The sequence below is a fragment of the Anoplopoma fimbria genome, chromosome 15 (assembly GCF_027596085.1).
Source record: "Anoplopoma fimbria isolate UVic2021 breed Golden Eagle Sablefish chromosome 15, Afim_UVic_2022, whole genome shotgun sequence".
NCBI lineage: Eukaryota > Metazoa > Chordata > Actinopteri > Perciformes > Anoplopomatidae > Anoplopoma > Anoplopoma fimbria.
The window spans coordinates 4,865,597-4,892,667 of record NC_072463.1 but is presented as its reverse complement, the minus strand read 5'-3'; the positions used below and the strand labels follow the sequence as shown (position 1 = coordinate 4,892,667).

The following is a 27,071-nucleotide window of genomic DNA, read 5'->3' as shown; positions in this document are numbered from 1 at the left end:
CCTACAATCACAGCCTCGTCACTGACATGTTGTATCTACTTCCTGTTTGAAATGTTTTACTGATAGTGTTTATCCTACAACAGTCTCTTTTTGATAGACGTGTGTCCAGTTAAATGCTCTTTAAACATGTTTTCTTACATCTAAAGGGCTGTGTTGTGTTTTTTAAGGAGAAATGAACAGATAATGTAACAAAACGTTTGCTATACGACTGAATTTTGCTGCAGAAATTCGGGAAATTATAGTTCATAACCTAGATTTAGTTTTGTCTTTATGGATCTCAAATTAAAATCAAATTTGTATTATAAGAACAACTGACACTCCACTCAGATGATGTTTCCTCCATCAGAGTCTCTGTGATTGTAGGAGGTTGGTCTTTGTGAAGATCAGGAGTTCACCATCAGTCAAAGTCCTCGTCTCCAGACATGAGACCCTGAGAAACATCCAGAACAAACCAAGACTATACTTTCAGGGATCATTTCTTTAGTTGTTGACTTGAGGAATGTGTTTCTAAAGAGTTTGGTCTCGCTGCCCACGATGAAGAGTTCAGATGTTTCCTTCAGAGCAGGAAGCTGGTGGGAAGACTTTGTTTCTTCTCCACTGTTGAAGACTGTTCAGAGTTTCTGGATGAGACTCTGAAGGAGGAAACATGGTCTGAGTGGAGCTTTAACTAGCTGTGAAGAAAATATTTCATCTTAACCTGTTAAAGGCTTTTAGTTAGACCTGCTAATGCAACAACTTGAGAAGTTGAATGTTTTCACACAATTGAAAAACATCAAACTTCTACAGCAAAATGCTCTCATAGTTTATTTAAAGAAGGTTAAAATTCAAAACTGAACCTCCATTAATGATTCATAAGTAATTATATAGAACAGAAGTTCGGTTACACGAGGAACGTCTGTAAATAATAGCTTCCGAGATCAAGTGTCAATTTTGTTATTTCAGACTGTTTTTGGTGTTTTTCTATTGATAAAGACATATATGACCTGTTCTGCAAAACAAAAGGCTCTTACATGACTCATAATGAAATTAATATAAAGATCTTAAATGTTTCTCATTTTCACTGGCTGACCAGCAGATTTCACGTCTCTTTCAAAGAAGAAGAAGAAGTAAGTTGTCTATTGATTTTTTTAATTTATTTTTGACAGCAGGGGCTTTTTGATGGCAATGTTTCCTTCATACAGTCACGAGTCGATTAACTTCCTTGAAAGAGACACGTGAATCTGATGGTCAGCAGTTGAAAATGAGAAACATTTAAGATCTTTATATTTATTTCAGTATGAGTCATGTAAAAGTGTTTTGTTTTGCAGTGCAGGACATATATGTCATTATCAATAAAAACTTTAACCTCCTTAAATCAGCTATCAGAGCTTTTTGTTGCAAAACTTTGAATTTCTTCAACAACTTAAAAACATGCAAGTTAACCAATAGTTGAATTTCCAAGTCTAACAGATAGCTTTTAGCCTTTTAAGATGAAATATTTTTCTTACAGCTAATTAAGCTCCACTCAGACCATGTTTCCTCCTTCAGAGTCTCATCCAGAAACTCTGAACAGTCTTCAACAGTGGAGAAGAAACAACGTCTTCCCACCAGCTTCCTGCTCTGAAGGAAACATCTGAACTCTTCATCGTGGGCAGCGAGACCAAACTCTTTAGAAACACATTCCTCAAGTCAACAACTAAAGAAATGATCCCTGAAAGTATAGTCTTGGTTTGTTCTGGATGTTTCTCAGGGTCTCATGTCTGGAGACGAGAACTTTGACTGATGGTGAACTCCTGAGCTCCAGGTCCTGCACACCCATTTGCTCCCTTAAAGTTTTACTTTAACAAGATATTTTTTAAATGCATAATCAAAAAGGCATCTTAAAGCATGTCTTGCCCCTTGAATTGAATGTAGTCAATCTGAGGGGAACAAATTAAACAATTCATCCCTTTTGCTATGCTGGTAAATACTTGAACAATAAACAAACTCCCAGCACTCATTATCAAATTAACACAAAAGATGTAAAGTGCTAATGCATCAGAGAAGCACCGAAGATGGATTGAAATTGGATTTCTGTTGAAAAAAAGCAAAAAAGTGTCCTTATCCAACTTGAACACAATTTTGTTCCTGCAACTTGTTGACCTAGAAATCAAGTAAACAGTTTGCAGGCTATAGGGCTAATTCATTTGCTGCCCAGCTGTAGCACATTAACCAGCAAGTAGCTGCTGGTGTGGTCTTTCTACAGCACGAGTTGGGTTTGTATATTTTTTATTCCCCACAACAATCAAAGACTGTCACCAACTTACTCCTCAAGTTTGTTGAGGTTAAGGAAGACCTTTTTTCTTTACTGTTAATAACAAAAAATGCAAGTAAATTTGGCTTTCACAGCTAGTTAAAGCTCCACTCAGACCATGTTTCCTCCTTCAGAGTCTCATCCAGAAACTCTGAACAGTCTTCAACAGTGGAGAAGAAACAATGTCTTCCCACCAGCTTCCTGCTCTGAAGGAAACATCTGAACTCTTCATCGTGGGCAGCGAGACCAAACTCTTTAGAAACACATTCCTCAAGTCAACAACTAAAGAAATGATCCCTGAAAGTATAGTCTTGGTTTGTTCTGGATGTTTCTCAGGGTCTCATGTCTGGAGACGAGAACTTTGACTGATGGTGAACTCCTGATCTTCACAAAGACCAACCTCCTACAATCACAGCCTCGTCACTGACATGTTGCGTCTACTTCCTGTTTAAATGTTTTACTGATAGTGTTGATCTTACAGCAGTCTCATATTTGCCAGATGTCTGTCCAGTTTAGAGAAACTGACTTTGGTTATATAATAGAAAATGCTCTTTAAACATGTTTGCTCCCCCTGAGAAGGCCTGTGTTGTATATTTTAGGGTAAATTAAACATATTTAGTAATTAAGACCGAAAGTTGGTGCAAAACCTTTCAATCAAAGAGAAACAGACACCAAATCCGAGTTAATACAAATTCTATGAAGAAAAATGTCAAAAACATCCGCAGCAAAGTTCAGTCTTGTCAAAAGTTTATGAACCTTTTTGTTGGTTACCTTGGTTTAATGTTGTATATTTATAAGTTTTGTCTTTTTGAATCTCTAAATTAGAGTTTGTTTCCTAAAAGGCAGCTGTGGCACATGTTAAGGTAAATTGAACACATTCAGCAGTTATTAATGAGATGGAAATAGATGCAAAATGTGTCAATCACAGAGAAAAGACACCAAATCTGAGAAAATAAAATGATATGAAGAAAAATGGCAAGAATTTCTGCAGCAAAATTCAGTCATTGCAAAAGTTGTTTACCTTAGTTTAGTTTTGTATATATGTACATTATATTTGGAAATATGAGTTTCTAAATAAATAAACTTGAAATTTTGAAGAAAATTAAATTATAAGAACAAGCGACGGTCCACTCAGATGATGTTTCCTCCATCAAGTGACACTTGATCTACATCTTAAAACTATTATTTACAGACGTTTCTCTTGTAAACGAAACTTTTCTGTTAAATAACTAAATATGAATCATTAATTGAGATTCAGTTTGGAACTTTCACCTTATTTTAGATTAACTTTGAGAGAATTTTGCTGCAGAAGTCTGATGTTTTACACACATGTAAAAACACCAGAGCTCTCAAACTCTTACAGTTTTAATTATACTAAAGAGCTTTTAACAGTTTACCATCAAATTTTGTCTTTACAGCTACTTAAATCTCCACTCAGACCATGTTTCCTCCTTCAGAGTCTCATCCAGAAACTCTGAACAGTCTTCAACAGTGGAGAAGAAACAAATCTTCCCACCAGCTTCCTGCTCTGAAGGAAACATCTGAACTCTTCATCGTGGGCAGCGAGACCAAACTCTTTAGAAACACATTCCTCAAGTCAACAACTAAAGAAATGATCCCTGAAAGTATAGTCTTGGTTTGTTCTGGATGTTTCTCAGGGTCTCATGTCTGGAGACGAGAACTTTGACTGATGGTGAACTCCTGATCTTCACAAAGACCAACCTCCTACAATCACAGCCTCGTCACTGACATGTTGTATCTACTTCCTGTTTGAAATGTTTTACTGATAGTGTTTATCCTACAACAGTCTCTTTTTGATAGACGTGTGTCCAGTTAAATGCTCTTTAAACATGTTTTCTTACATCTAAAGGGCTGTGTTGTGTTTTTTAAGGAGAAATGAACAGATAATGTAACAAAACGTTTGCTATACGACTGAATTTTGCTGCAGAAATTCGGGAAATTATAGTTCATAACCTAGATTTAGTTTTGTCTTTATGGATCTCAAATTAAAATCAAATTTGTATTATAAGAACAACTGACACTCCACTCAGATGATGTTTCCTCCATCAGAGTCTCTGTGATTGTAGGAGGTTGGTCTTTGTGAAGATCAGGAGTTCACCATCAGTCAAAGTCCTCGTTTCCAGACATGAGACCCTGAGAAACATCCAAACAAACCAAGACTATACTTTCAGGGATCATTTCTTTAGTTGTTGACTTGAGGAATGTGTTTCTAAAGAGTTTGGTCTCGCTGCCCACGATGAAGAGTTCAGATGTTTCCTTCAGAGCAGGAAGCTGGTGGGAAGACTTTGTTTCTTCTCCACTGTTGAAGACTGTTCAGAGTTTCTGGATGAGACTCTGAAGGAGGAAACATGGTCTGAGTGGAGCTTTAACTAGCTGTGAAGAAAATATTTCATCTTAACCTGTTAAAGGCTTTTAGTTAGACCTGCTAATGCAACAACTTGAGAAGTTGAATGTTTTCACACAATTGAAAAACATCAAACTTCTACAGCAAAATGCTCTCATAGTTTATTTAAAGAAGGTTAAAATTCAAAACTGAACCTCCATTAATGATTCATAAGTAATTATATAGAACAGAAGTTCGGTTACACGAGGAACGTCTGTAAATAATAGCTTCCGAGATCAAGTGTCAATTTTGTTATTTCAGACTGTTTTTGGTGTTTTTCTATTGATAAAGACATATATGACCTGTTCTGCAAAACAAAAGGCTCTTACATGACTCATAATGAAATTAATATAAAGATCTTAAATGTTTCTCATTTTCACTGGCTGACCAGCAGATTTCACGTCTCTTTCAAAGAAGAAGAAGAAGTAAGTTGTCTATTGATTTTTTTAATTTATTTTTGACAGCAGGGGCTTTTTGATGGCAATGTTTCCTTCATACAGTCACGAGTCGATTAACTTCCTTGAAAGAGACACGTGAATCTGATGGTCAGCAGTTGAAAATGAGAAACATTTAAGATCTTTATATTTATTTCAGTATGAGTCATGTAAAAGTGTTTTGTTTTGCAGTGCAGGACATATATGTCATTATCAATAAAAACTTTAACCTCCTTAAATCAGCTATCAGAGCTTTTTGTTGCAAAACTTTGAATTTCTTCAACAACTTAAAAACATGCAAGTTAACCAATAGTTGAATTTCCAAGTCTAACAGATAGCTTTTAGCCTTTTAAGATGAAATATTTTTCTTACAGCTAATTAAGCTCCACTCAGACCATGTTTCCTCCTTCAGAGTCTCATCCAGAAACTCTGAACAGTCTTCAACAGTGGAGAAGAAACAACGTCTTCCCACCAGCTTCCTGCTCTGAAGGAAACATCTGAACTCTTCATCGTGGGCAGCGAGACCAAACTCTTTAGAAACACATTCCTCAAGTCAACAACTAAAGAAATGATCCCTGAAAGTATAGTCTTGGTTTGTTCTGGATGTTTCTCAGGGTCTCATGTCTGGAGACGAGAACTTTGACTGATGGTGAACTCCTGATCTTCACAAAGACCAACCTCCTACAATCACAGCCTCGTCACTGACATGTTGCGTCTACTTCCTGTTTAAATGTTTTACTGATAGTGTTGATCTTACAGCAGTCTCATATTTGCCAGATGTCTGTCCAGTTTAGAGAAACTGACTTTGGTTATATAATAGAAAATGCTCTTTAAACATGTTTGCTCCCCCTGAGAAGGCCTGTGTTGTATATTTTAGGGTAAATTAAACATATTTAGTAATTAAGACCGAAAGTTGGTGCAAAACCTTTCAATCAAAGAGAAACAGACACCAAATCCGAGTTAATACAAATTCTATGAAGAAAAATGTCAAAAACATCCGCAGCAAAGTTCAGTCTTGTCAAAAGTTTATGAACCTTTTTGTTGGTTACCTTGGTTTAATGTTGTATATTTATAAGTTTTGTCTTTTTGAATCTCTAAATTAGAGTTTGTTTCCTATAAAAAGGCAGCTGTGGCACATGTTAAGGTAAATTGAACACATTCAGCAGTTATTAATGAGATGGAAATAGATGCAAAATGTGTCAATCACAGAGAAAAGACACCAAATCTGAGAAAATAAAATGATATGAAGAAAAATGGCAAGAATTTCTGCAGCAAAATTCAGTCATTGCAAAAGTTGTTTACCTTAGTTTAGTTTTGTATATATGTACATTATATTTGGAAATATGAGTTTCTAAATAAATAAACTTGAAATTTTGAAGAAAATTAAATTATAAGAACAAGCGACGGTCCACTCAGATGATGTTTCCTCCATCAAGTGACACTTGATCTACATCTTAAAACTATTATTTACAGACGTTTCTCTTGTAAACGAAACTTTTCTGTTAAATAACTAAATATGAATCATTAATTGAGATTCAGTTTGGAACTTTCACCTTATTTTAGATTAACTTTGAGAGAATTTTGCTGCAGAAGTCTGATGTTTTACACACATGTAAAAACACCAGAGCTCTCAAACTCTTACAGTTTTAATTATACTAAAGAGCTTTTAACAGTTTACCATCAAATTTTGTCTTTACAGCTACTTAAATCTCCACTCAGACCATGTTTCCTCCTTCAGAGTCTCATCCAGAAACTCTGAACAGTCTTCAACAGTGGAGAAGAAACAAAGTCTTCCCACCAGCTTCCTGCTCTGAAGGAAACATCTGAACTCTTCATCGTGGGCAGCGAGACCAAACTCTTTAGAAACACATTCCTCAAGTCAACAACTAAAGAAATGATCCCTGAAAGTATAGTCTTGGTTTGTTCTGGATGTTTCTCAGGGTCTCATGTCTGGAAACGAGGACTTTGACTGATGGTGAACTCCTGATCTTCACAAAGACCAACCTCCTACAATCACAGCCTCGTCACTGACATGTTGTATCTACTTCCTGTTTGAAATGTTTTACTGATAGTGTTTATCCTACAACAGTCTCTTTTTGATAGACGTGTGTCCAGTTAAATGCTCTTTAAACATGTTTTCTTACATCTAAAGGGCTGTGTTGTGTTTTTTAAGGAGAAATGAACAGATAATGTAACAAAACGTTTGCTATACGACTGAATTTTGCTGCAGAAATTCGGGAAATTATAGTTCATAACCTAGATTTAGTTTTGTCTTTATGGATCTCAAATTAAAATCAAATTTGTATTATAAGAACAACTGACACTCCACTCAGATGATGTTTCCTCCATCAGAGTCTCTGTGATTGTAGGAGGTTGGTCTTTGTGAAGATCAGGAGTTCACCATCAGTCAAAGTCCTCGTTTCCAGACATGAGACCCTGAGAAACATCCAAAGCAAACCAAGACTATACTTTCAGGGATCATTTCTTTAGTTGTTGACTTGAGGAATGTGTTTCTAAAGAGTTTGGTCTCGCTGCCCACGATGAAGAGTTCAGATGTTTCCTTCAGAGCAGGAAGCTGGTGGGAAGACGTTGTTTCTTCTCCACTGTTGAAGACTGTTCAGAGTTTCTGGATGAGACTCTGAAGGAGGAAACATGGTCTGAGTGGAGCTTTAACTAGCTGTGAAGAAAATATTTCATCTTAACCTGTTAAAGGCTTTTAGTTAGACCTGCTAATGCAACAACTTGAGAAGTTGAATGTTTTCACACAATTGAAAAACATCAAACTTCTACAGCAAAATGCTCTCATAGTTTATTTAAAGAAGGTTAAAATTCAAAACTGAACCTCCATTAATGATTCATAAGTAATTATATAGAACAGAAGTTCGGTTACACGAGGAACGTCTGTAAATAATAGCTTCCGAGATCAAGTGTCAATTTTGTTATTTCAGACTGTTTTTGGTGTTTTTCTATTGATAAAGACATATATGACCTGTTCTGCAAAACAAAAGGCTCTTACATGACTCATAATGAAATTAATATAAAGATCTTAAATGTTTCTCATTTTCACTGGCTGACCAGCAGATTTCACGTCTCTTTCAAAGAAGAAGAAGAAGTAAGTTGTCTATTGATTTTTTTAATTTATTTTTGACAGCAGGGGCTTTTTGATGGCAATGTTTCCTTCATACAGTCACGAGTCGATTAACTTCCTTGAAAGAGACACGTGAATCTGATGGTCAGCAGTTGAAAATGAGAAACATTTAAGATCTTTATATTTATTTCAGTATGAGTCATGTAAAAGTGTTTTGTTTTGCAGTGCAGGACATATATGTCATTATCAATAAAAACTTTAACCTCCTTAAATCAGCTATCAGAGCTTTTTGTTGCAAAACTTTGAATTTCTTCAACAACTTAAAAACATGCAAGTTAACCAATAGTTGAATTTCCAAGTCTAACAGATAGCTTTTAGCCTTTTAAGATGAAATATTTTTCTTACAGCTAATTAAGCTCCACTCAGACCATGTTTCCTCCTTCAGAGTCTCATCCAGAAACTCTGAACAGTCTTCAACAGTGGAGAAGAAACAACGTCTTCCCACCAGCTTCCTGCTCTGAAGGAAACATCTGAACTCTTCATCGTGGGCAGCGAGACCAAACTCTTTAGAAACACATTCCTCAAGTCAACAACTAAAGAAATGATCCCTGAAAGTATAGTCTTGGTTTGTTCTGGATGTTTCTCAGGGTCTCATGTCTGGAGACGAGAACTTTGACTGATGGTGAACTCCTGATCTTCACAAAGACCAACCTCCTACAATCACAGCCTCGTCACTGACATGTTGCGTCTACTTCCTGTTTAAATGTTTTACTGATAGTGTTGATCTTACAGCAGTCTCATATTTGCCAGATGTCTGTCCAGTTTAGAGAAACTGACTTTGGTTATATAATAGAAAATGCTCTTTAAACATGTTTGCTCCCCCTGAGAAGGCCTGTGTTGTATATTTTAGGGTAAATTAAACATATTTAGTAATTAAGACCGAAAGTTGGTGCAAAACCTTTCAATCAAAGAGAAACAGACACCAAATCCGAGTTAATTCAAATTCTATGAAGAAAAATGTCAAAAACATCCGCAGCAAAGTTCAGTCTTGTCAAAAGTTTATGAACCTTTTTGTTGGTTACCTTGGTTTAATGTTGTATATTTATAAGTTTTGTCTTTTTGAATCTCTAAATTAGGGTTGGTTTCCTATAAAAAGGCAGCTGTGGCACATGTTAAGGTAAATTGAACACATTCAGCAGTTATTAATGAGATGGAAATAGATGCAAAATGTGTCAATCACAGAGAAAAGACACCAAATCTGAGAAAATAAAATGATATGAAGAAAAATGCCAAGAATTTCTGCAGCAAAATTCAGTCATTGCAAAAGTTGTTTACCTTAGTTTAGTTTTGTATATATGTACATTATATTTGGAAATATGAGTTTCTAAATAAATAAACTTGAAATTTTGAAGAAAATTAAATTATAAGAACAAGTGACGGTCCACTCAGATGATGTTTCCTCCATCAAGTGACACTTGATCTACATCTTAAAACTATTATTTACAGACGTTTCTCTTGTAAACGAAACTTTTCTGTTAAATAACTAAATATGAATCATTAATTGAGATTCAGTTTGGAACTTTCACCTTATTTTAGATTAACTTTGAGAGAATTTTGCTGCAGAAGTCTGATGTTTTATGCACATGTAAAAACACCAGAGCTCTCAAACTCTTACAGTTTTAATTATACTAAAGAGCTTTTAACAGTTTACCATCAAATTTTGTCTTTACAGCTACTTAAAGCTCCACTCAGACCATGTTTCCTCCTTCAGAGTCTCATCCAGAAATTCTGAACAGTCTTCAACAGTGGAGAAGAAACAACGTCTTCCCACCAGCTTCCTGCTCTGAAGGAAACATCTGAACTCTTCATCGTGGGCAGCGAGACCAAACTCTTTAGAAACACATTCCTCAAGTCAACAACTAAAGAAATGATCCCTGAAAGTATAGTCTTGGTTTGTTCTGGATGTTTCTCAGGGTCTCATGTCTGGAGACGAGAACTTTGACTGATGGTGAACTCCTGATCTTCACAAAGACCAACCTCCTACAATCACAGCCTCGTCACTGACATGTTGTATCTACTTCCTCTTTGAAATGTTTTACTGATAGTGTTTATCCTACAACAGTCTCTTTTTGATAGACGTGTGTCCAGTTAAATGCTCTTTAAACATGTTTTCTTACATCTAAAGGGCTGTGTTGTGTTTTTTAAGGAGAAATGAACAGATAATGTAACAAAACGTTTGCTATACGACTGAATTTTGCTGCAGAAATTCGGGAAATTATAGTTCATAACCTAGATTTAGTTTTGTCTTTATGGATCTCAAATTAAAATCAAATTTGTATTATAAGAACAACTGACACTCCACTCAGATGATGTTTCCTCCATCAGAGTCTCTGTGATTGTAGGAGGTTGGTCTTTGTGAAGATCAGGAGTTCACCATCAGTCAAAGTTCTCGTCTCCAGACATGAGACCCTGAGAAACATCCAGAACAAACCAAGACTATACTTTCAGGGATCATTTCTTTAGTTGTTGACTTGAGGAATGTGTTTCTAAAGAGTTTGGTCTCGCTGCCCACGATGAAGAGTTCAGATGTTTCCTTCAGAGCAGGAAGCTGGTGGGAAGACGTTGTTTCTTCTCCACTGTTGAAGACTGTTCAGAGTTTCTGGATGAGACTCTGAAGGAGGAAACATGGTCTGAGTGGAGCTTTAACTAGCTGTGAAGAAAATATTTCATCTTAAATCTGAAGGAGGAAACATGGCAACATTTACTTTTTGGAAAAAAACTGTTAATTCCATAATCCTTTATCGATGATTGCATTGTTGTTTTTCAGTTTTTTACAACACAACCCAAAGTTCTCGAAAGTTTGTGATGGGTTTGATGGATTGTCATCAAAAAATGTGATCCATACATTTGGTTTAGGTCAATTCATCATCCGGTTTGTTACCAGCTGTGAACGATGCTGCTGTTGTTTTCACTTTGTGAGTCTGTGAGAGCGTCATCATAACTAAATGTGGAGACAACGAGGAGCTTCTCAGTCCTTTGGTTTTTATATTTCTGATGGTCTGTGGACAGATTGTTTCACCGTGATAGCGTCACAACTGTGTCAGATGCAGTCATGAAACTTTACAGGCATGTAGTTTTGTTTAATTTAATCCTATTTAAGATTGTATTACTATAATTCTACCTTGTTCTCATGTATTTTAGAGGGTTTTTGTTTTCGCCACTTTTTAATGCATTTGTTTGAATTATTTGTGTATATATGTAAGAGGTTCTGGCCTCCACGTCGTCCATTATTTCCTGCTAATAGACACCTTGAAGAGCATTATCCAGTTTATACCATGGTCACTTGCAAAAGTAAAAAACATTTAGACAAATAATATTTATTGTTGTGCGTTTTGCAACCAAAATCTTAACTTTTTTCATAAGCCAATAACTCATTTTCCCTGGTAACCCTGAGGGTTTGCTTATACCCAAAACAATCATTACCATCCCATAATGTTCTTATGCAATGAAAACGTTTAATACTCAAGGAAATAGGACAGACCTTGGATACGCTCATAGAACCCTTTGACTGACAGCTAACGTTATGCTAGCAGGATTCTATATATATATTTCATAACATTAGCTTTCTGGCTAACAAGAAAATAACAAATATAATAGATATGCAGCTGTATTGTTTGTATGAATCTCTACAAATAAAGTTTTTTTATTATCAATAAAGATGAGTGAATGAGTGGATTGTAAAGATTGAAGATTTAAAAGGTCAGTGACAATATATTTAAAATGAATCCACATACGGCCAACATCTCAAGTTTTTACATTTGAGCAATTACAAGTTTTTTTGTGTTTCTTATCAGTTTCTTGATGTCTATCTGAGTTTCTCTGCATGCAGATGGAGTCAAAGGAGATTCATGAGATTATTTGTTTCGTATGTTTTATTAAAAAAAAGGATTAAATAGGTTTGGACATAATCCCTTTGGCACCCTTCACACTAAAGTAGATCTAAAACAGAAGCATTTCATATTCAAATTCTTATAATTGTCGGGATTTGTAAGAACTTTTGTTCCTAAAACAAGTCACAAAAATGTCATAAACCCTGATTCAAAACATCCTGAGATTCTAAACTTTTGACTTCTCCCAGTTGACAACAATGATAAATACATAAACTATTTACAAACACACAAAAAAATACATAATTATGATTAAATGAATACATAAAATGTGCAAAGATCACATAAAGCTTGGTTAAGCAGAGTTTTCTACCATCTGAGATCACAAAGGTTAATCTGACATCAGAGATCTGACAGTAGAACACATATTTTACTAAAATAAACCTTCATATTTAAGTCTTGAAAGCAGTTTTGAGAGCTAATACATACACATACACAGTCTTGTATCGTTCACTGGGTTCAGTTCCTCAATCAACATTCACATGCAAAGAGATTCGTACAGTTTTTATCAGTAGATCCGACACTTTGAGCTCAAATTAAGGTCCAGCACAGTCATCACAGAAGACGCATTTTCCAGCAACAGTATAATACCACTGCAGAATAGTGACTCTTCTGAAACCTGCTTTTAATTTGTTACATCTGCTGAGAACTTCACACTCACGTTAAAGTTTCACAATATTTGATAAATGGGACTTAGTTTCCTTCCCAAGAAAATAATCCTGCAGTTACTGACAATGCTGGACTCAGTCTTATTGCGTAACACACTGCTTGCGTGCACCTTTAATTTATGAGGCATTTCTACATTTGTTACGTGTTAGAGGAGGCAGCACATTTTTGCTGTTGGAAGAAACAGAAGTTCACTCCTCTGTTAGGCCACAGAATTCCCTGTAATATGTGTAAAAACTGTGGACATGTGTTATTTAATTAGTTTCAACTTACTTTAAACTTTATTTAAAGGACACGGAGGATGTGATGCTGTGTTTTTTTGTCAAAAAATCCCACGAAAGAACAAAACTATGTCTTAGTCCGTCTCTCGATACTTCTCAATGTGTCTGTGACAAACATAAATCTATAAAAACAGATGTATTGTTTCATTTTTGAAAGGTCTCAGTTATTTGCTTATTGTTGTTTTTAATCAGACAAACCAGGAGGAAGTGATTCATTTCCTGAGGACTATTTTCAGCGGCGGATTAATCCACATTTGACGCTCTTGTGAGTTTTTTCTTTTTACATCTCGTACATTTTCTTGTGTCCGATTCACCAAACTTTCTTATCCGGACAAACTTCTCGTTTCAGCCTCATGAATATCAGCTGTCTATTATGAATCGAGACGTTTAATTCACAAAAATGCTTATTGATTCGTGTTAAAGTCTAATTTATTTATCTTTTATTGTGTTTGAGAATGTGCGTTCATTTAGGGTCTCTTCTTACTAAGCGAACACCAACAAACTCTTATTGTTAGACAGGTATAATAAAGGTAAAATGATTCCATAATTAAAGTCACATAATACAACTTCAATGTAGTAATGGAGATATTGAGAACGATCGATCCTGAAAACATGAACTGTTTCTGTGTAAGAAGGTGCAGTTTAGTTTAGTGTTTAAGAGCCAGAACCTTAATTTGAGTCTAAATGTGTCAAACCACCTTAAATAAACGTTTCTGTCATAGCTCCACCTGTAATTGAACTCCTCGTCTTCCATGTTGCTCTAGTTTCCAGGCAGCAGGAAGCCGAGGCAGGAGAAAGGCAGATTGGAGAGGCAGTCTGTGTTGACGGTGACCTGCATGTCGCCGAATAAATCCCGGTTCCTGGCGCCGCCGTCGCCCAGTCTCTTCTTCAGCTCCGAGTGCCGCTGGAGGATCAGCTGGTGTTCTCGGCCTCGAAGAGGACCTCTGAAATTCAGGACGGCAACCAGGTGCTTCTTGCTACAGGAGGACAAGAGAGAAAACACAAATGTATATAATTTAAGTATCATAAGTGCATTGGATGTCAAATTCACCAGGAAAAGAAGTAGCACAATCTGTTTTTGATTGTAGGAATGTAAATCTTATTTAAATTTGAAACTCAAAAAGACAAAAATCTTAAATATATATAGAAACTGATTTTCTGTCTTATTCATAAATGCTAGATGTGTTTAATTTACCTTAAAATATAAAACAATGGCCTTTTTTAGGGGAAACAAACATGTTTGAAGAAAAAAGACACTAAATCTAGTTTAATACAAATGTTATGACCAAGAATGTCCAGAATTTCTGCAGGAAAATTCAGTCGTAGCAAAAGTTTTGTTAAATTCTCCTAAAAATATATGTATATATATGTTTAAAGAGCATTTTCTTTTATATAACTAAAGTCAGTTTCTCTTAACTGGACACACATCTGTCAAATAGAGACAGTTGTAGGATAAACACTATCAGTAAAACATTTAAAACAGGAAGTAGACGCAACATGTCAGTGACGAGGCTGTGATTGTAGGAGGTTGGTCTTTGTGAAGATCAGGAGTTCACCATCAGTCAAAGTTCTCGTCTCCAGACATGAGACCCTGAGAAACATCCAGAACAAACCAAGACTATACTTTCAGGGATCATTTCTTTAGTTGTTGACTTGAGGAATGTGTTTCTAAAGAGTTTGGTCTCGCTGCCCACGATGAAGAGTTCAGATGTTTCCTTCAGAGCAGGAAGCTGGTGGGAAGATGTTGTTTCTTCTCCACTGTTGAAGACTGTTCAGAGTTTCTGGATGAGACTCTGAAGGAGGAAACATGGTCTGAGTGGAGCTTTAAGCAGCTGTAAAAATCAAGTTAATTATTTTATTTGGATTTAAAAGGACCAAAATACAATTTAGAAGAAGTTGCAACAAATCCAACAGAAGTCTGAAGAAGATGTCAATCAGTCACTGTGTGTTTCTTAAAGTCAGGGATTATTTGTTGGTAGGACGGGACACAAACAGGTGTTTTCACTTTCTCTGATTAGAGCTCCTCTCACTCTGTTAGTTCAGTTGATCTTGTTTGAGCAGAAATCTTACATTTTAAAGTAGCACAAGGAGTTTAGATATGCAGTTTAATTCTTTGCGCAGTTTTTGCTCAACTTCAACCTGAGAATATATTTATTAATTAGACATCATTAAATCATCTTTAAGAAGCTTTAGAGTCAAATTCTCAAAATTTAAACAAGATAAAGACTCCACTCAGATCATGTTTCCTCCTTCAGAGTCTCATCCAGAAACTCTGAACAGTCTTCAACAGTGGAGAAGAAACAACGTCTTCCCACCAGCTTCCTGCTCTGAAGGAAACATCTGAACTCTTCATCGTGGGCAGCGAGACCAAACTCTTTAGAAACACATTCCTCAAGTCAACAACTAAAGAAATGATCCCTGAAAGTATAGTCTTGGTTTGTTCTGGATGTTTCTCAGGGTCTCATGTCTGGAGACGAGAACTTTGACTGATGGTGAACTCCTGATCTTCACAAAGACCAACCTCCTACAATCACAGCCTCGTCACTGACATGTTGCGTCTACTTCCTGTTTAAATGTTTTACTGATAGTGTTGATCTTACAGCAGTCTCATATTTGCCAGATGTCTGTCCAGTTTAGAGAAACTGACTTTGGTTATATAATAGAAAATGCTCTTTAAACATGTTTGCTCCCCCTGAGAAGGCCTGTGTTGTATATTTTAGGGTAAATTAAACATATTTAGTAATTAAGACCGAAAGTTGGTGCAAAACCTTTCAATCAAAGAGAAACAGACACCAAATCCGAGTTAATACAAATTCTATGAAGAAAAATGTCAAAAACATCCGCAGCAAAGTTCAGTCTTGTCAAAAGTTTATGAACCTTTTTGTTGGTTACCTTGGTTTAATGTTGTATATTTATAAGTTTTGTCTTTTTGAATCTCTAAATTAGAGTTTGTTTCCTATAAAAAGGCAGCTGTGGCACATGTTAAGGTAAATTGAACACATTCAGCAGTTATTAATGAGATGGAAATAGATGCAAAATGTGTCAATCACAGAGAAAAGACACCAAATCTGAGAAAATAAAATGATATGAAGAAAAATGGCAAGAATTTCTGCAGCAAAATTCAGTCATTGCAAAAGTTGTTTACCTTAGTTTAGTTTTGTATATATGTACATTATATTTGGAAATATGAGTTTCTAAATAAATAAACTTGAAATTTTGAAGAAAATTAAATTATAAGAACAAGCGACGGTCCACTCAGATGATGTTTCCTCCATCAAGTGACACTTGATCTACATCTTAAAACTATTATTTACAGACGTTTCTCCTGTAAACGAAACTCTTCTGTTAAATAACTAAATATGAATCATTAATTGAGATTCAGTTTGGAACTTTCACCTTATTTTAGATTAACTTTGAGAGAATTTTGCTGCAGAAGTCTGATGTTTTACACACATGTAAAAACACCAGAGCTCTCAAACTCTTACAGTTTTAATTATACTAAAGAGCTTTTAACAGTTTACCATCAAATTTTGTCTTTACAGCTACTTAAAGCTCCACTCAGACCATGTTTCCTCCTTCAGAGTCTCATCCAGAAACTCTGAACAGTCTTCAACAGTGGAGAAGAAACAACGTCTTCCCACCAGCTTCCTGCTCTGAAGGAAACATCTGAACTCTTCATCGTGGGCAGCGAGACCAAACTCTTTAGAAACACATTCCTCAAGTCAACAACTAAAGAAATGATCCCTGAAAGTATAGTCTTGGTTTGTTCTGGATGTTTCTCAGGGTCTCATGTCTGGAGACGAGAACTTTGACTGATGGTGAACTCCTGAGCTCCAGGTCCTGCACACCCATTTGCTCCCTTAAAGTTTTACTTTAACAAGATATTTTTTAAATGCATAATCAAAAAGTTATCTTAAAGCATGTCTTGCCCCTTGAATTGAATGTAGTCAATCTGAGGGGAACAAATTAAACAATTCATCCCTTTTGCTATGCTGGTAAATACTTGAACAATAAACAAACTCCCAGCACTCATTATCAAATTAACACAAAAGATGTAAAGTGCTAATGCATCAGAGAAGCACCGAAGATGGATTGAAATTGGATTTCTGTTGAAAAAAAGCAAAAAAGTGTCCTTATCCAACTTGAACACAATTTTGTTCCTGCAACTTGTTGACCTAGAAATCAAATAAACAGTTTGCAGGCTATATGGCTAATTCATTTGCTGCCCAGCTGTAGCACATTAACCAGCAAGTAGCTGCTGGTGTGGTCTTTCTACAGCACGAGTTGGGTTTGTATATTTTTTATTCCCCACAACAATCAAAGACTGTCACCAACTTACTCCTCAAGTTTGTTGAGGTTAAGGAAGACCTTTTTTCTTTACTGTTAATAACAAAAAATGCAAGTAAATTTGGCTTTCACAGCTAGTTAAAGCTCCACTCAGACCATGTTTCCTCCTTCAGAGTCTCATCCAGAAACTCTGAACAGTCTTCAACAGTGGAGAAGAAACAACGTCTTCCCACCAGCTTCCTGCTCTGAAGGAAACATCTGAACTCTTCATCGTGGGCAGCGAGACCAAACTCTTTAGAAACACATTCCTCAAGTCAACAACTAAAGAAATGATCCCTGAAAGTATAGTCTTGGTTTGTTCTGGATGTTTCTCAGGGTCTCATGTCTGGAGACGAGAACTTTGACTGATGGTGAACTCCTGATCTTCACAAAGACCAACCTCCTACAATCACAGAGACTCTGATGGAGGAAACAAGATCTGAGTGGAAGTTGTGTCGTATACAAAGAACAAAAACCTGATTTTATCTTCAGTGTTTCAGCTTTTTTACCACGTGAGATCTGGAGGAATGGCATTTAAGTTATAACAAATATTATAAACAATAACAAAGCTTTAAATGAACAAAAACAGAAGTAAAGATCATCTCACTGAATTTCATAAATCTCAGCTCAACATCAGTACTCCATATTAAGATTATTTTTCCTGTTTGGTTGACTCATCCTCCCACATGTCTCAGCTCAGAAACACATGATTTATGAGCAACATAATCTCAGGGGTTAATACAGAACACAATCTATGTAAATAATCCAGGTAATTTGGGTCAAAAGGTTAAAGTTTCAACACTGAGACAAACCTCCTTTTCATCCGTGTCAAACCAAAAACATGACATTAACTTTGAGTGAACTGAAACCTTTCAGATGTTGAGTTTTGTCTGTTTGGACTGGAGCTCCATCGGTTTATTTGAACAGTGAAGTCAAAAACTCTTTGTTGTTTTTGGGTTAATCAGTAAGTTAACACACTCCCCGCTTCACTACGTTCATCTATTATTTCATCATCACTTCCTCATTCTTCTGGTGACTTTAAACCAACTTTGTGTGTTGAATCTTTTAATTAAATAAACCGGGGGATTCCTGCAGAGCTTCAGTCTGCTGACCTTTCCGTCTCCTCCGTGCAAACAGAAGCACCGTCCTCTAACACTTCCACAATTACAAAAAGGGGAAACTCTGATGCTTTTGAAGCATTTTCAAAAAGAAGTTAAAATCAGGATGTTGGTTAAATGTCATCACTCTGGGTTTTGTCTTTTTTTGTGTTGAAGAGAGTTGAGTTAGACTTGTTTAACCAAACAAAAAACACTGTTTTTCAACACACAGGACGTGTCGCGGCGCTCTGGGAACCTCAGAAGTTTATGTTTCACTTAAACCAGGGGTCTCAAACTTAATTTACTTGGGGGCCGCTGGACTCTGGGTGAGGCTGGGCCGCATCGGGTATTCCACAAGAAAAGCTTTGTTAAAAAAATTCCAATCTTCTCAAATGTCTTTATTTTTATTTTTTTAACACAAAATAAGATGAAAAAATAAATAAACAAATTAAGAATTAATAAGTAAATAAATCAGTAATAAATAAATAAAATAATAATAATTAGATTTCTCTAGTCAGCAACTATGTGTGGTTTCTTCAGTCTTCTATATCTGCTGTATTCAGATTTAAACGTCTTTATTAACAGTTCTTTAACCTCAATGGGTTCTTCTGAACATGAATTGTCCTGGACATGAATGGAACATTGAAGAACATGAACTGTTCTTCTGAACATGGCTTCTCTTGCCTACTCCTTGCTGCTAGAGACCTGGCAGCGCTTCCTCTCGCATAGCTGAGCCACATTTGTCTTGAGGGAGGAAGCAGTTGAGACCCTCAGTATGGCTTGAAGATGATCATCAGTAAGTCTGGACCTGTACTTGGACTTATTGAAGTTCAAGGTGGAGAAGAGCTTTTCGCACAAGTATGTGCTCCCAAAAAGGCACATGGTCCGCTTGAACATTCGGGAAGGCTCAGGGAAGCTGGGGGTCAATTCTCTCAAAAATTGCCCAAGCTTGTCTGCTTTTCCACTCACCTCCCTGAACTTGGCTTTGGGGTCAGAGTTGCACTGAGCTCCATTTGAAGCACAGGAGGGGCATCTTGCACATCAAAGGAGAAGGGGTCCGCAAAAATTTGAAATGTGGCTCTGTGCGTCTTGAAGTCTGCAAATCTGTGATCAAATTCCTCCTGTAGCTTCAAAATGGCATCAACATACTTCTCACCACTGAATGGTGTGCCTGCATCCACGAGTGCCTTGCATGCTGGGAAATGGCAAAGGTTTGTCTGAGAGAGCTGGGCTTTCCATAACACAAGTTTTGTGGAGAATGCTCTCGTTGTCATAAGCAGCACTGACGAGTTGCCCCTGGCCTTGTAACTTCTTGTTCAGTACATTAAGCTCATGTGTGATATCAACAAGAAAAGCTAAGTCCATGAGCCATTTGGGATCACTTAGCACAGGAACAGCCACCCCATCCTTCTCCATGAAGGCTTTCACTTCTGCTCTCAACTCAAAAAATCTCTTCAAGGTGTTTCCCCTGCTGAGCCAACATACCTCGGTGAAGTAGAGCACATCCCCATATTCTGACTCTATTTCCTCTAAAAAAGCACAGAACCTTCGGTGCTTTAAGACTGTTGTTGCCGACGGACAGGTGTCGGTATGTGACTGCAGACCACATTAGACTACATTATTTTCTTACTTTTCTTTTATCTCGCCGCGTACGCATCACTTTGATTTATTTTGTCAGAGAGAGACATATATACGTATAATGTCCCGCTGGGCAGCAACGAATGTCCGCGTTTGCCTCATAGACACAAGGCAGCCAGCCAGCACGGAGAGAACTCTCCATGGCAACGCTGCTGTAACTGTAACTCTCCATGGCAACGCTGCTGTCACTGTAACTCTCCATGGCAACGTTGCTGTAACTGTCACTCATTGAGAAATGTTTCACTGCTTGCATCAAGCCCGGTCGATGTCCCGCCCCCGATAGCCATATACCCCACCGTGATTGGTAGGTTCGTTCAGCTCCGCACACAACACTGTAAAGTGCCATTCATATAAAACTCGCGGGCCGCACTAACATTAAACTTTCATATTAAGGTGGGGGCCACAAAATATCGTCTAGCGAGACCCCTGACTTAAACAAACCCGTCTGGTTTATGAGAATCTGACTGGAAGTGAGAGAAGGAAGCCAAAACCTTCAACCTGTGTGACCTTAGCTTTCACCTTAGGGTCATCCTCATGACTAAAGGTCTCTACTCAAACTTCTGCATTAGCTAATTGAACATGAAATTGTTTGAAGTACAATTCATGTTCAATTAGCAGATCTGTTTTGAACTGATAGAAAAATATCACTTGTCATCGAACATTTTCTGATCGGGGCCACTTTTACACAGTTTAAAACAAAAAAAGAACGTCTTAAAAGTATTGTCAGTGGTACAAATGGGGGTATTTTTACTAATTTACTTAAGTATATTCAGTTTGTTCCCTTTTATACTTCTACTCTGCTACAATCCAGTGTGAACATTTTTATTTTTTACTCCACTATGTTCATCTAACGGCTATAATTACTTTGATTAAACACACAAAACATCTGTGAATGTGTATCCTTTCCTAGATTGGGGGCTGGAGTTGATCCCAGCTGTGATTGGACGAGAGGAAAGGTACCACCTGGATAAATCGCAAGTCAATTACAAGGCTAGAACATGGAGGCCCGACCAAATAGACCCTTTTGCAACAGAGTGTGCATGTTGTCAACAGAAGCTGCATATTTTTCCAGAGTTAAGAAGCTTCAAACTTCTTTAAAGGGGGTGGTGGGGGGGGGGGGGAAACCAGGCTGACAAGAGGAGAACATGCAAACTGTATGCAAACAGGATCCAAGCCCGTTGTAGATTAAAGGCCCAAAAAAACTCTCAGGTGTTTTTAGTTAAGTTGCTGATTAGACCTCTTCAGGTTGAAGACATTCTGGGATTTATGTAACTTTTCTTGGATTGATTTTGTTTTTTTAGTGAGTTACAGAATGGTTCAGATAGTTGTTAGAATCTCACTCACCTGAAGTCGGGGTATTGCTCCACTAAAGGCTGCAGGTGGTTCTTTATGTCCGTCTTGTTTTTCTGACCGATGATGTCGCTCAGGTCGTCTCCCACAGCGAAGAGCCACTCGTGAGTCGAATTCTACCACAGAAACAAAACATGCAAAAATAGGAGTTTAATGTTTTGAATTATTTGAATTGTAAGTTTGGGAAACACCTAAAAGCATTCATTATTTAGTGGTTCTTATATTCTAATTATTCCAAAAAGCCACAAGATAGTTATTATGACATCAATCTATTTTATCAGCGGGTAAAAAGTTTTTAAAAATATGAAAATTGTTGTTTGTCAAGACTAAATCTGAAATTTGTATGATATTGTAAATTAACTTTACTGGAAACAATCTTGTCAGAGAGACTTTTTTTTACATGGTACTGAAACAAAATGTATCAACAAAACATCCTCAAGACATCAATTTAAAATAGAACTTCACCAATTTTACACACAAAGTTCAGTTTGTTTTCTAGGTTTTCTAAGGTCTGATAACTCATCAGTTATTTTGACTTGAGCCTGGACACTGCAAATGTCTTTGAGTTGCATCATGGGAAATGTAGGACCCAGCCTTTTTGGAGCTTGACACATTCTGGGGAGTAACATTCAGAATATTTTGCTGAATTGTTCTTTTTAAATCTTGACATTTATGAAAGAACAAATACTAAAACAATGAAATATCCTTTTATTGGTGGAAGAAGTACCTAAATACTTTACCTTAGTAAAAGTAATGTAAAAATAGTCAAATGTTACAAGTGAAAGACCCTCATTCAAAATCTTACTACAGTAAACGTGCAGATGTATACGCATATATATACATTTTAGCTAAATATACTTAAAGTATCAAAAGTAAAAGTACTCTTCTGCAGTAATATGTCACCTGTGACTGATATATATTATTATATCTGGCATTATTAGACTGTTATTGATGCATCAATGTGTAAGCAGGGTTTTGCTGGGATAGTATTAGTATTTTCAGGGCCCTCTGAAGGGTCAGACGAAAAATCTAAGGGGTCGTTTTTGTTTTCCATAATTTGAAACATGTTGAAGGGGAAGTAAAAGAGTTTATTACCATGTTCTCAAACACATCAGTGAGTTTTCCACACTGCACACGGATCTTGTTGGCTGCCTTCTCGTGTTTGCGGTTCTTGCATGAGTAGTTATTCTTCATCAGCTGGCCGACGTACTCCCTCACCACGTGGTAGTGCAGCCGGCTCGCAAACTCCTATTGCCGGGAAACACAAATACAAACACACAGACAGACATACTCAGAGCGGGCGGGATGCTGCATAATCACAGGATAGGCATACAAAAGAAAAGAAAAGGGGAAATACGAGAGTGTTTGTCTTTATTCATCTATCACGCGACCAGCAGCCATCTGAACCAACGCCAACGCTTCCACCTATTCATTCCTGGATGTTTTCAGCGGCCAAAAACAATAGCGCCCAATTAGTTTCACTGGAACTTCCAAGAAAGTCATGGAAAAGCAAACAAGGATTTCCTCTCCTGACCTCCAAAGTGTGAAAAGCTTTTAGTTCTTGCAGCTCTTTAAAGCTTAACAACAAACATGACTGGCGAAACTAACACACATTGTTTCATCCAGTTCTATCTCAGTGGGGATTTTTCCAATCAGGATGGGACAAATGCCAGTAAATGTAACTGGGAAACTTTATTGGATCATATAAGAGGTCGGGGTCTTTCCTGTTAGGCAAATAAAGCGGTAGGTAATGGCCGGAAATATGTCCCTCCAGCCGCTTTCCTCCTCCTCCCCCTCCTCCTCCTCCTCCTCCTCCTCACATGATTATGTGGAGGCCTCATCAGTGCGCAGTGTTGGGAAAGCTGCTCCGTCCGTCTGTCGAGCTCCACAAAGTCTTCGTCGTTGGTGAGCCACTTCCTGGTCATCATCCTCCTCAGGTACGGCTGGAAAACAGCACAGGAAGCAGGTTCAAAGTGACAAATAACTATATTGTACATTGTCTTATTCTCCACAGGTTGGAGATGTGCTTGTATCTGCTCATATCTGCTGAAATGTGGGATTTTAACAAGTCCTCTAAATCAAAAGGCAAAATACGTTGTTCTTAATTGCCCTTTAGAACGACACATCTAAACGTTTTCTGATCCGATCCCCTCAAATCACTGACAGAAAATCTGTAATATGATGCAAGATCGCTCTGGTTAAAGCAGCTATCATTGATATTATCTAATATCACAATGTCAAAGAGCTTTATGGTGATTTTAAACTCATTGTTTATCTGTCAGACCAACACGTTCGGACTCCCAACTCGTCAAATACCAACGCTTAAAACTACGTAGCCCTCTCGCGTCAGTGCTGGGTGTCAGTTTTCACTCCTTAAATGCAAATGTTTTTTCAAAATAAAGTTTCGTCTTCGAAGAAAGTAAGGTTTAGGTAACAAAACCTCTTAGGTTCTGGAAAAGAGCGTGGTTAACGTTAACTTGACTGTATAACAACATTACCGGCATTAACAACGTCAAAAAAAAGATCAAATGTCTTTGAGTTGCATCATGGGCGACACAAAGGCTCTCAGGAAGGATGTGAGAGTTGATGATTGGACATAAAGGAAAACTGTTGTTTGTACTGGTTTCCTGCAAACAGTCAATGATTCACTGACAAGAATGGGCGGCTGTGGCGTAGTGGAGAGCAAGGTAGTTCTCCAATCAGAGTGTCGGTGGTTCGATACCCGGCTTCGGCAGTCGATGTGTCCTTGGGCAAGACACTTAACCCCAAGTTGCTCCCGAAGGCTTGCCATCGGTGTGGACTGGATGTTGCATGAATGTTAGTTAGAGTCTGATGGTGGCACCTTGCATGGTAGCCTGTCATCAGTGTGTGAATGGGTGAATGATATGTAATATACTACTGATTGTAAGTCGCTTTGGATAAAAGCGTCTGCTAAATGACTGTAATGTAATGTAATGTAATGTAACAATCTTTCTCCAATCTTAGCCCAGTAGTTTTTGTGATTAAATTAAACAAACCTTTAACATAGTGGTGGAAGATCACAGATCAACAGTTTAATAATGACCTGCTGTTCGTTTTGTTCATCACAAATGACCCATTTTGATGATTAGGTATTTACTGCTTTTCTCTCTTACATCTTGTTTTCACGTGCCTTCCCCTTCTCCTTTTGTGATCTTTTACAGAAAGCGACTTGCTGGAAAGAATAACTGCATAGATTTTCAGGAAGGTTCAGGAAAGGAGTATCCCTTTTTCAAATCCCCTTTTTAGAAACCGCAGCAGTTCCCCGAGTGAGGAAATAAACTGGTGAAAACCGGAACCATGCTTTCACCTAAAATAACACTGGTTTTCATTCGCGCGTGTGTGTTTGTACCTTCACGTCGTCTTTGAACTGGTCCTCCAGCGTCTGAGTGAGCCTGGTAATCAGACACGTCGCCTCTTTTCTGAACCCGTCCACCTCGTCTGGACACGAGCCCCGGTAGCCCTCCATGTGCTGCCTGCAGGAGCACAAACAGCATCACTGACGGAGGCTATAAAGCAATGTTTTAGTGTGTCTGAAGTAGTAACTTAGTTCAGTTAAACTTGTAAAGTTATGCAGTATAACCAGGCGGAGAACTCAAGTTCTGTCGAGCGAAACCGATGCGGAAGTGTCTTAAAACTTGCATTCTCGCTAATGTCCATCAGGGGGCGACTCCTCCGGTTGTATAGAAGTCTATGAGAAAATGACTCTACTTCTCTCTTGATTTATTCCCTCAGTAAACATTGTAAACATGCGTTTATGGTCTCAAGCTCTAGTTTCAAGTCTTCTTCAATACAGCATGATGTTCATTTAGTAAATTATGCTCCATTTAGAGTCAAATAGACCGTAAAGCAGGGTATGTTTTAGCTTACAGTGATTGACAGGTCTCTACTAGAGATGTATTCAGCGTCTCTACGTCCTACGTCTCCTTCGCAGATTTATCTTGGATAAATGTATTTAAATAACTATCTGAAAAAGTAGAAAACTAAAAAGAATATATATATTTTCATCTTCTTTCCTCTGTCATTAATCACAGATTTATCTGGTGACCCTTTTGAAGGCCCAACTGGGAAATATATTGGGAAATATATATATTTAATTTCCATTTTCTGCACAACAAGCACTTTTACTTTTGGTGCTTTAAGTACAATTACAGATGCAGTCTTCTAGAATTTCCCATCCAAGCAAACATCCAGCTGCTGGGAATCCCCCCCCTCCCTTTGTATCCTTATTCACATTAAATACGATAAGAACGGCTGATTTCAGGGACAATCACTGCTCCTCCTAGTGGACAGATGACACATTGCAGCTTGGTTTCCACATTTGGCGCCATAGGGGCGTTTGGAGTCGGACCACAAAGGTCCCAACACAGATCCACAACAGATCCGCCTATGCTCTTAGAAAAAGGGTTGAGGTTCTACACAGACTCGTAAGCTGCTCTTCATCCAAAGAACCCATTTTTTGACAAAAGAGTTCTTCAAGGATTGTTGAAAGTGTTGGCTCTCCTAGCCTACACACCCCTTAAATTCATGTGATCAGAACCATGAGAGTTGTGGAGCACATGACGCTTTTGGAACCTTTCAATTCCCAAAATGCTGGTTTTGGTTCCCATGCGTACAGACTGGCATATCTAAGTAAAGCCAGAGGGAAGGTGTTAAAGGATCTAAAAGATAAAATATATAATATATAAAATCTGCACTGCCGAAAAAACTGTGATCCCCTGGTTGGGTTCTAGATAAAACCCTTAAGATATTCATGTTTTCTCAGTAGAACCCCCTGGGTGAGTTTTTAGCCACCTTAAGAAGGTGGAAAGGTTCTGTATAGAACCCCCTAGAGAGGGTTCTGGATGGAACTATTACACCATAGACACCATTAGATCATCTTTTAGGGGGTTCATGGCAAGACCCTTCAAGTTAAGTTCTAAGTAGAAAGCTCTAAGAGGACTCCAAGTGGAACCTTTCTAAAAGGTTTTATCAGGAACCCTAAAATGGTTCTCCAATGAGAATAAGAGCCCTAGATGGTTAGCACCTTTATTTTTAAGAGTGGAGGCCACGTCATGAAGGAGGGAGAAAATCTAGGTCGCTGCATCTGAAGCTGATAACACTTTTACATAAGTACTTCTACTTTTAATGGAGTATTTTTACACTATTGTATTGTTCTTCCACCAGTTTTTCATCAAGACTGCAGCATTATTTAAACATATTTTCACACCACAAGTAAAGTCGTCACCCTAAACCTGAATCCATGAGGCGAATTAAATCGAAAAGATTAAAAGCCACAGACTCCCCTGCACTTCTAAACCCTCAGCAGCAGTAATAGAAAGCAGACATGAAATCTGCACTATAAATCACATCGCTGTCTAAATCTTTGGATGTCCTTGAACAACCCGCTGCAGAAAGCCACGTCAGCTTTGGAGGAGACTGGTCGAAGCAGCTGTGGGAGGTTTTTAGAGGTTCATCTGGCTGCAGCCTCACTGCCCCCCCCCCCTCACTGCAGCCTCACTGCCCCCATTCCCCCCTGCCTCACTGCAGCCTCACTGCCGCATTCCCCCG

The 27,071-nt window shown here is 37.7% G+C and overlaps 1 protein-coding gene, 14 non-coding genes and 1 pseudogene across 15 annotated transcripts in view; 5 read left to right on the top strand and 11 right to left on the bottom strand.

Annotated features, from left to right (window-relative positions):
• Positions 1 to 453: 453 nt before the first annotated feature.
• On the top strand, positions 454 to 660 carry LOC129104024 (small nucleolar RNA U3). The gene has a single exon (XR_008531764.1). It is a non-coding gene; the product is annotated as a small nucleolar RNA U3 (small nucleolar RNA).
• Positions 661 to 1,499: 839 nt separating this feature from the next.
• LOC129104041 (small nucleolar RNA U3) lies at positions 1,500 to 1,706 on the bottom strand. The gene has a single exon (XR_008531780.1). It is a non-coding gene; the product is annotated as a small nucleolar RNA U3 (small nucleolar RNA).
• Positions 1,707 to 2,378: 672 nt separating this feature from the next.
• LOC129104033 (small nucleolar RNA U3) lies at positions 2,379 to 2,585 on the bottom strand. The gene has a single exon (XR_008531773.1). It is a non-coding gene; the product is annotated as a small nucleolar RNA U3 (small nucleolar RNA).
• A 1,116-nt stretch (positions 2,586 to 3,701) lies between these two features.
• On the bottom strand, positions 3,702 to 3,907 carry LOC129104054 (small nucleolar RNA U3; annotated as a pseudogene).
• A 541-nt stretch (positions 3,908 to 4,448) lies between these two features.
• On the top strand, positions 4,449 to 4,655 carry LOC129104023 (small nucleolar RNA U3). The gene has a single exon (XR_008531763.1). It is a non-coding gene; the product is annotated as a small nucleolar RNA U3 (small nucleolar RNA).
• An 839-nt stretch (positions 4,656 to 5,494) lies between these two features.
• Positions 5,495 to 5,701, bottom strand: LOC129104040 (small nucleolar RNA U3). Its single transcript, XR_008531779.1, has one exon. It is a non-coding gene; the product is annotated as a small nucleolar RNA U3 (small nucleolar RNA).
• A 1,119-nt stretch (positions 5,702 to 6,820) lies between these two features.
• Positions 6,821 to 7,027, bottom strand: LOC129104022 (small nucleolar RNA U3). Its single transcript, XR_008531762.1, has one exon. It is a non-coding gene; the product is annotated as a small nucleolar RNA U3 (small nucleolar RNA).
• A 542-nt stretch (positions 7,028 to 7,569) lies between these two features.
• LOC129104038 (small nucleolar RNA U3) lies at positions 7,570 to 7,776 on the top strand. Its single transcript, XR_008531778.1, has one exon. It is a non-coding gene; the product is annotated as a small nucleolar RNA U3 (small nucleolar RNA).
• An 839-nt stretch (positions 7,777 to 8,615) lies between these two features.
• On the bottom strand, positions 8,616 to 8,822 carry LOC129104037 (small nucleolar RNA U3). Its single transcript, XR_008531777.1, has one exon. It is a non-coding gene; the product is annotated as a small nucleolar RNA U3 (small nucleolar RNA).
• A 1,119-nt stretch (positions 8,823 to 9,941) lies between these two features.
• On the bottom strand, positions 9,942 to 10,148 carry LOC129104044 (small nucleolar RNA U3). The gene has a single exon (XR_008531783.1). It is a non-coding gene; the product is annotated as a small nucleolar RNA U3 (small nucleolar RNA).
• Positions 10,149 to 10,690: 542 nt separating this feature from the next.
• Positions 10,691 to 10,897, top strand: LOC129104036 (small nucleolar RNA U3). The gene has a single exon (XR_008531776.1). It is a non-coding gene; the product is annotated as a small nucleolar RNA U3 (small nucleolar RNA).
• A 1,224-nt stretch (positions 10,898 to 12,121) lies between these two features.
• The window catches only part of exoc3l4 (exocyst complex component 3-like 4), a 28,930-nt gene continuing 13,980 nt past the window's right edge, over positions 12,122 to 27,071 (bottom strand). The window contains exons 11-15 of the mRNA XM_054614143.1: positions 24,874 to 24,997; positions 23,324 to 23,446; positions 22,599 to 22,751; positions 21,498 to 21,619; positions 12,122 to 14,069 (exon numbers count right to left, since the gene is read on the bottom strand). Of these exons, the coding sequence (XP_054470118.1) occupies positions 13,853 to 14,069; positions 21,498 to 21,619; positions 22,599 to 22,751; positions 23,324 to 23,446; positions 24,874 to 24,997 (739 nt within the window). The 3' untranslated portion in view covers positions 12,122 to 13,852. The remainder of the gene's footprint in view (positions 14,070 to 21,497; positions 21,620 to 22,598; positions 22,752 to 23,323; positions 23,447 to 24,873; positions 24,998 to 27,071) is intronic.
• On the top strand, positions 14,707 to 14,913 carry LOC129104030 (small nucleolar RNA U3). The gene has a single exon (XR_008531770.1). It is a non-coding gene; the product is annotated as a small nucleolar RNA U3 (small nucleolar RNA).
• On the bottom strand, positions 15,320 to 15,526 carry LOC129104031 (small nucleolar RNA U3). The gene has a single exon (XR_008531771.1). It is a non-coding gene; the product is annotated as a small nucleolar RNA U3 (small nucleolar RNA).
• On the bottom strand, positions 16,646 to 16,852 carry LOC129104035 (small nucleolar RNA U3). The gene has a single exon (XR_008531775.1). It is a non-coding gene; the product is annotated as a small nucleolar RNA U3 (small nucleolar RNA).
• Positions 17,525 to 17,731, bottom strand: LOC129104034 (small nucleolar RNA U3). Its single transcript, XR_008531774.1, has one exon. It is a non-coding gene; the product is annotated as a small nucleolar RNA U3 (small nucleolar RNA).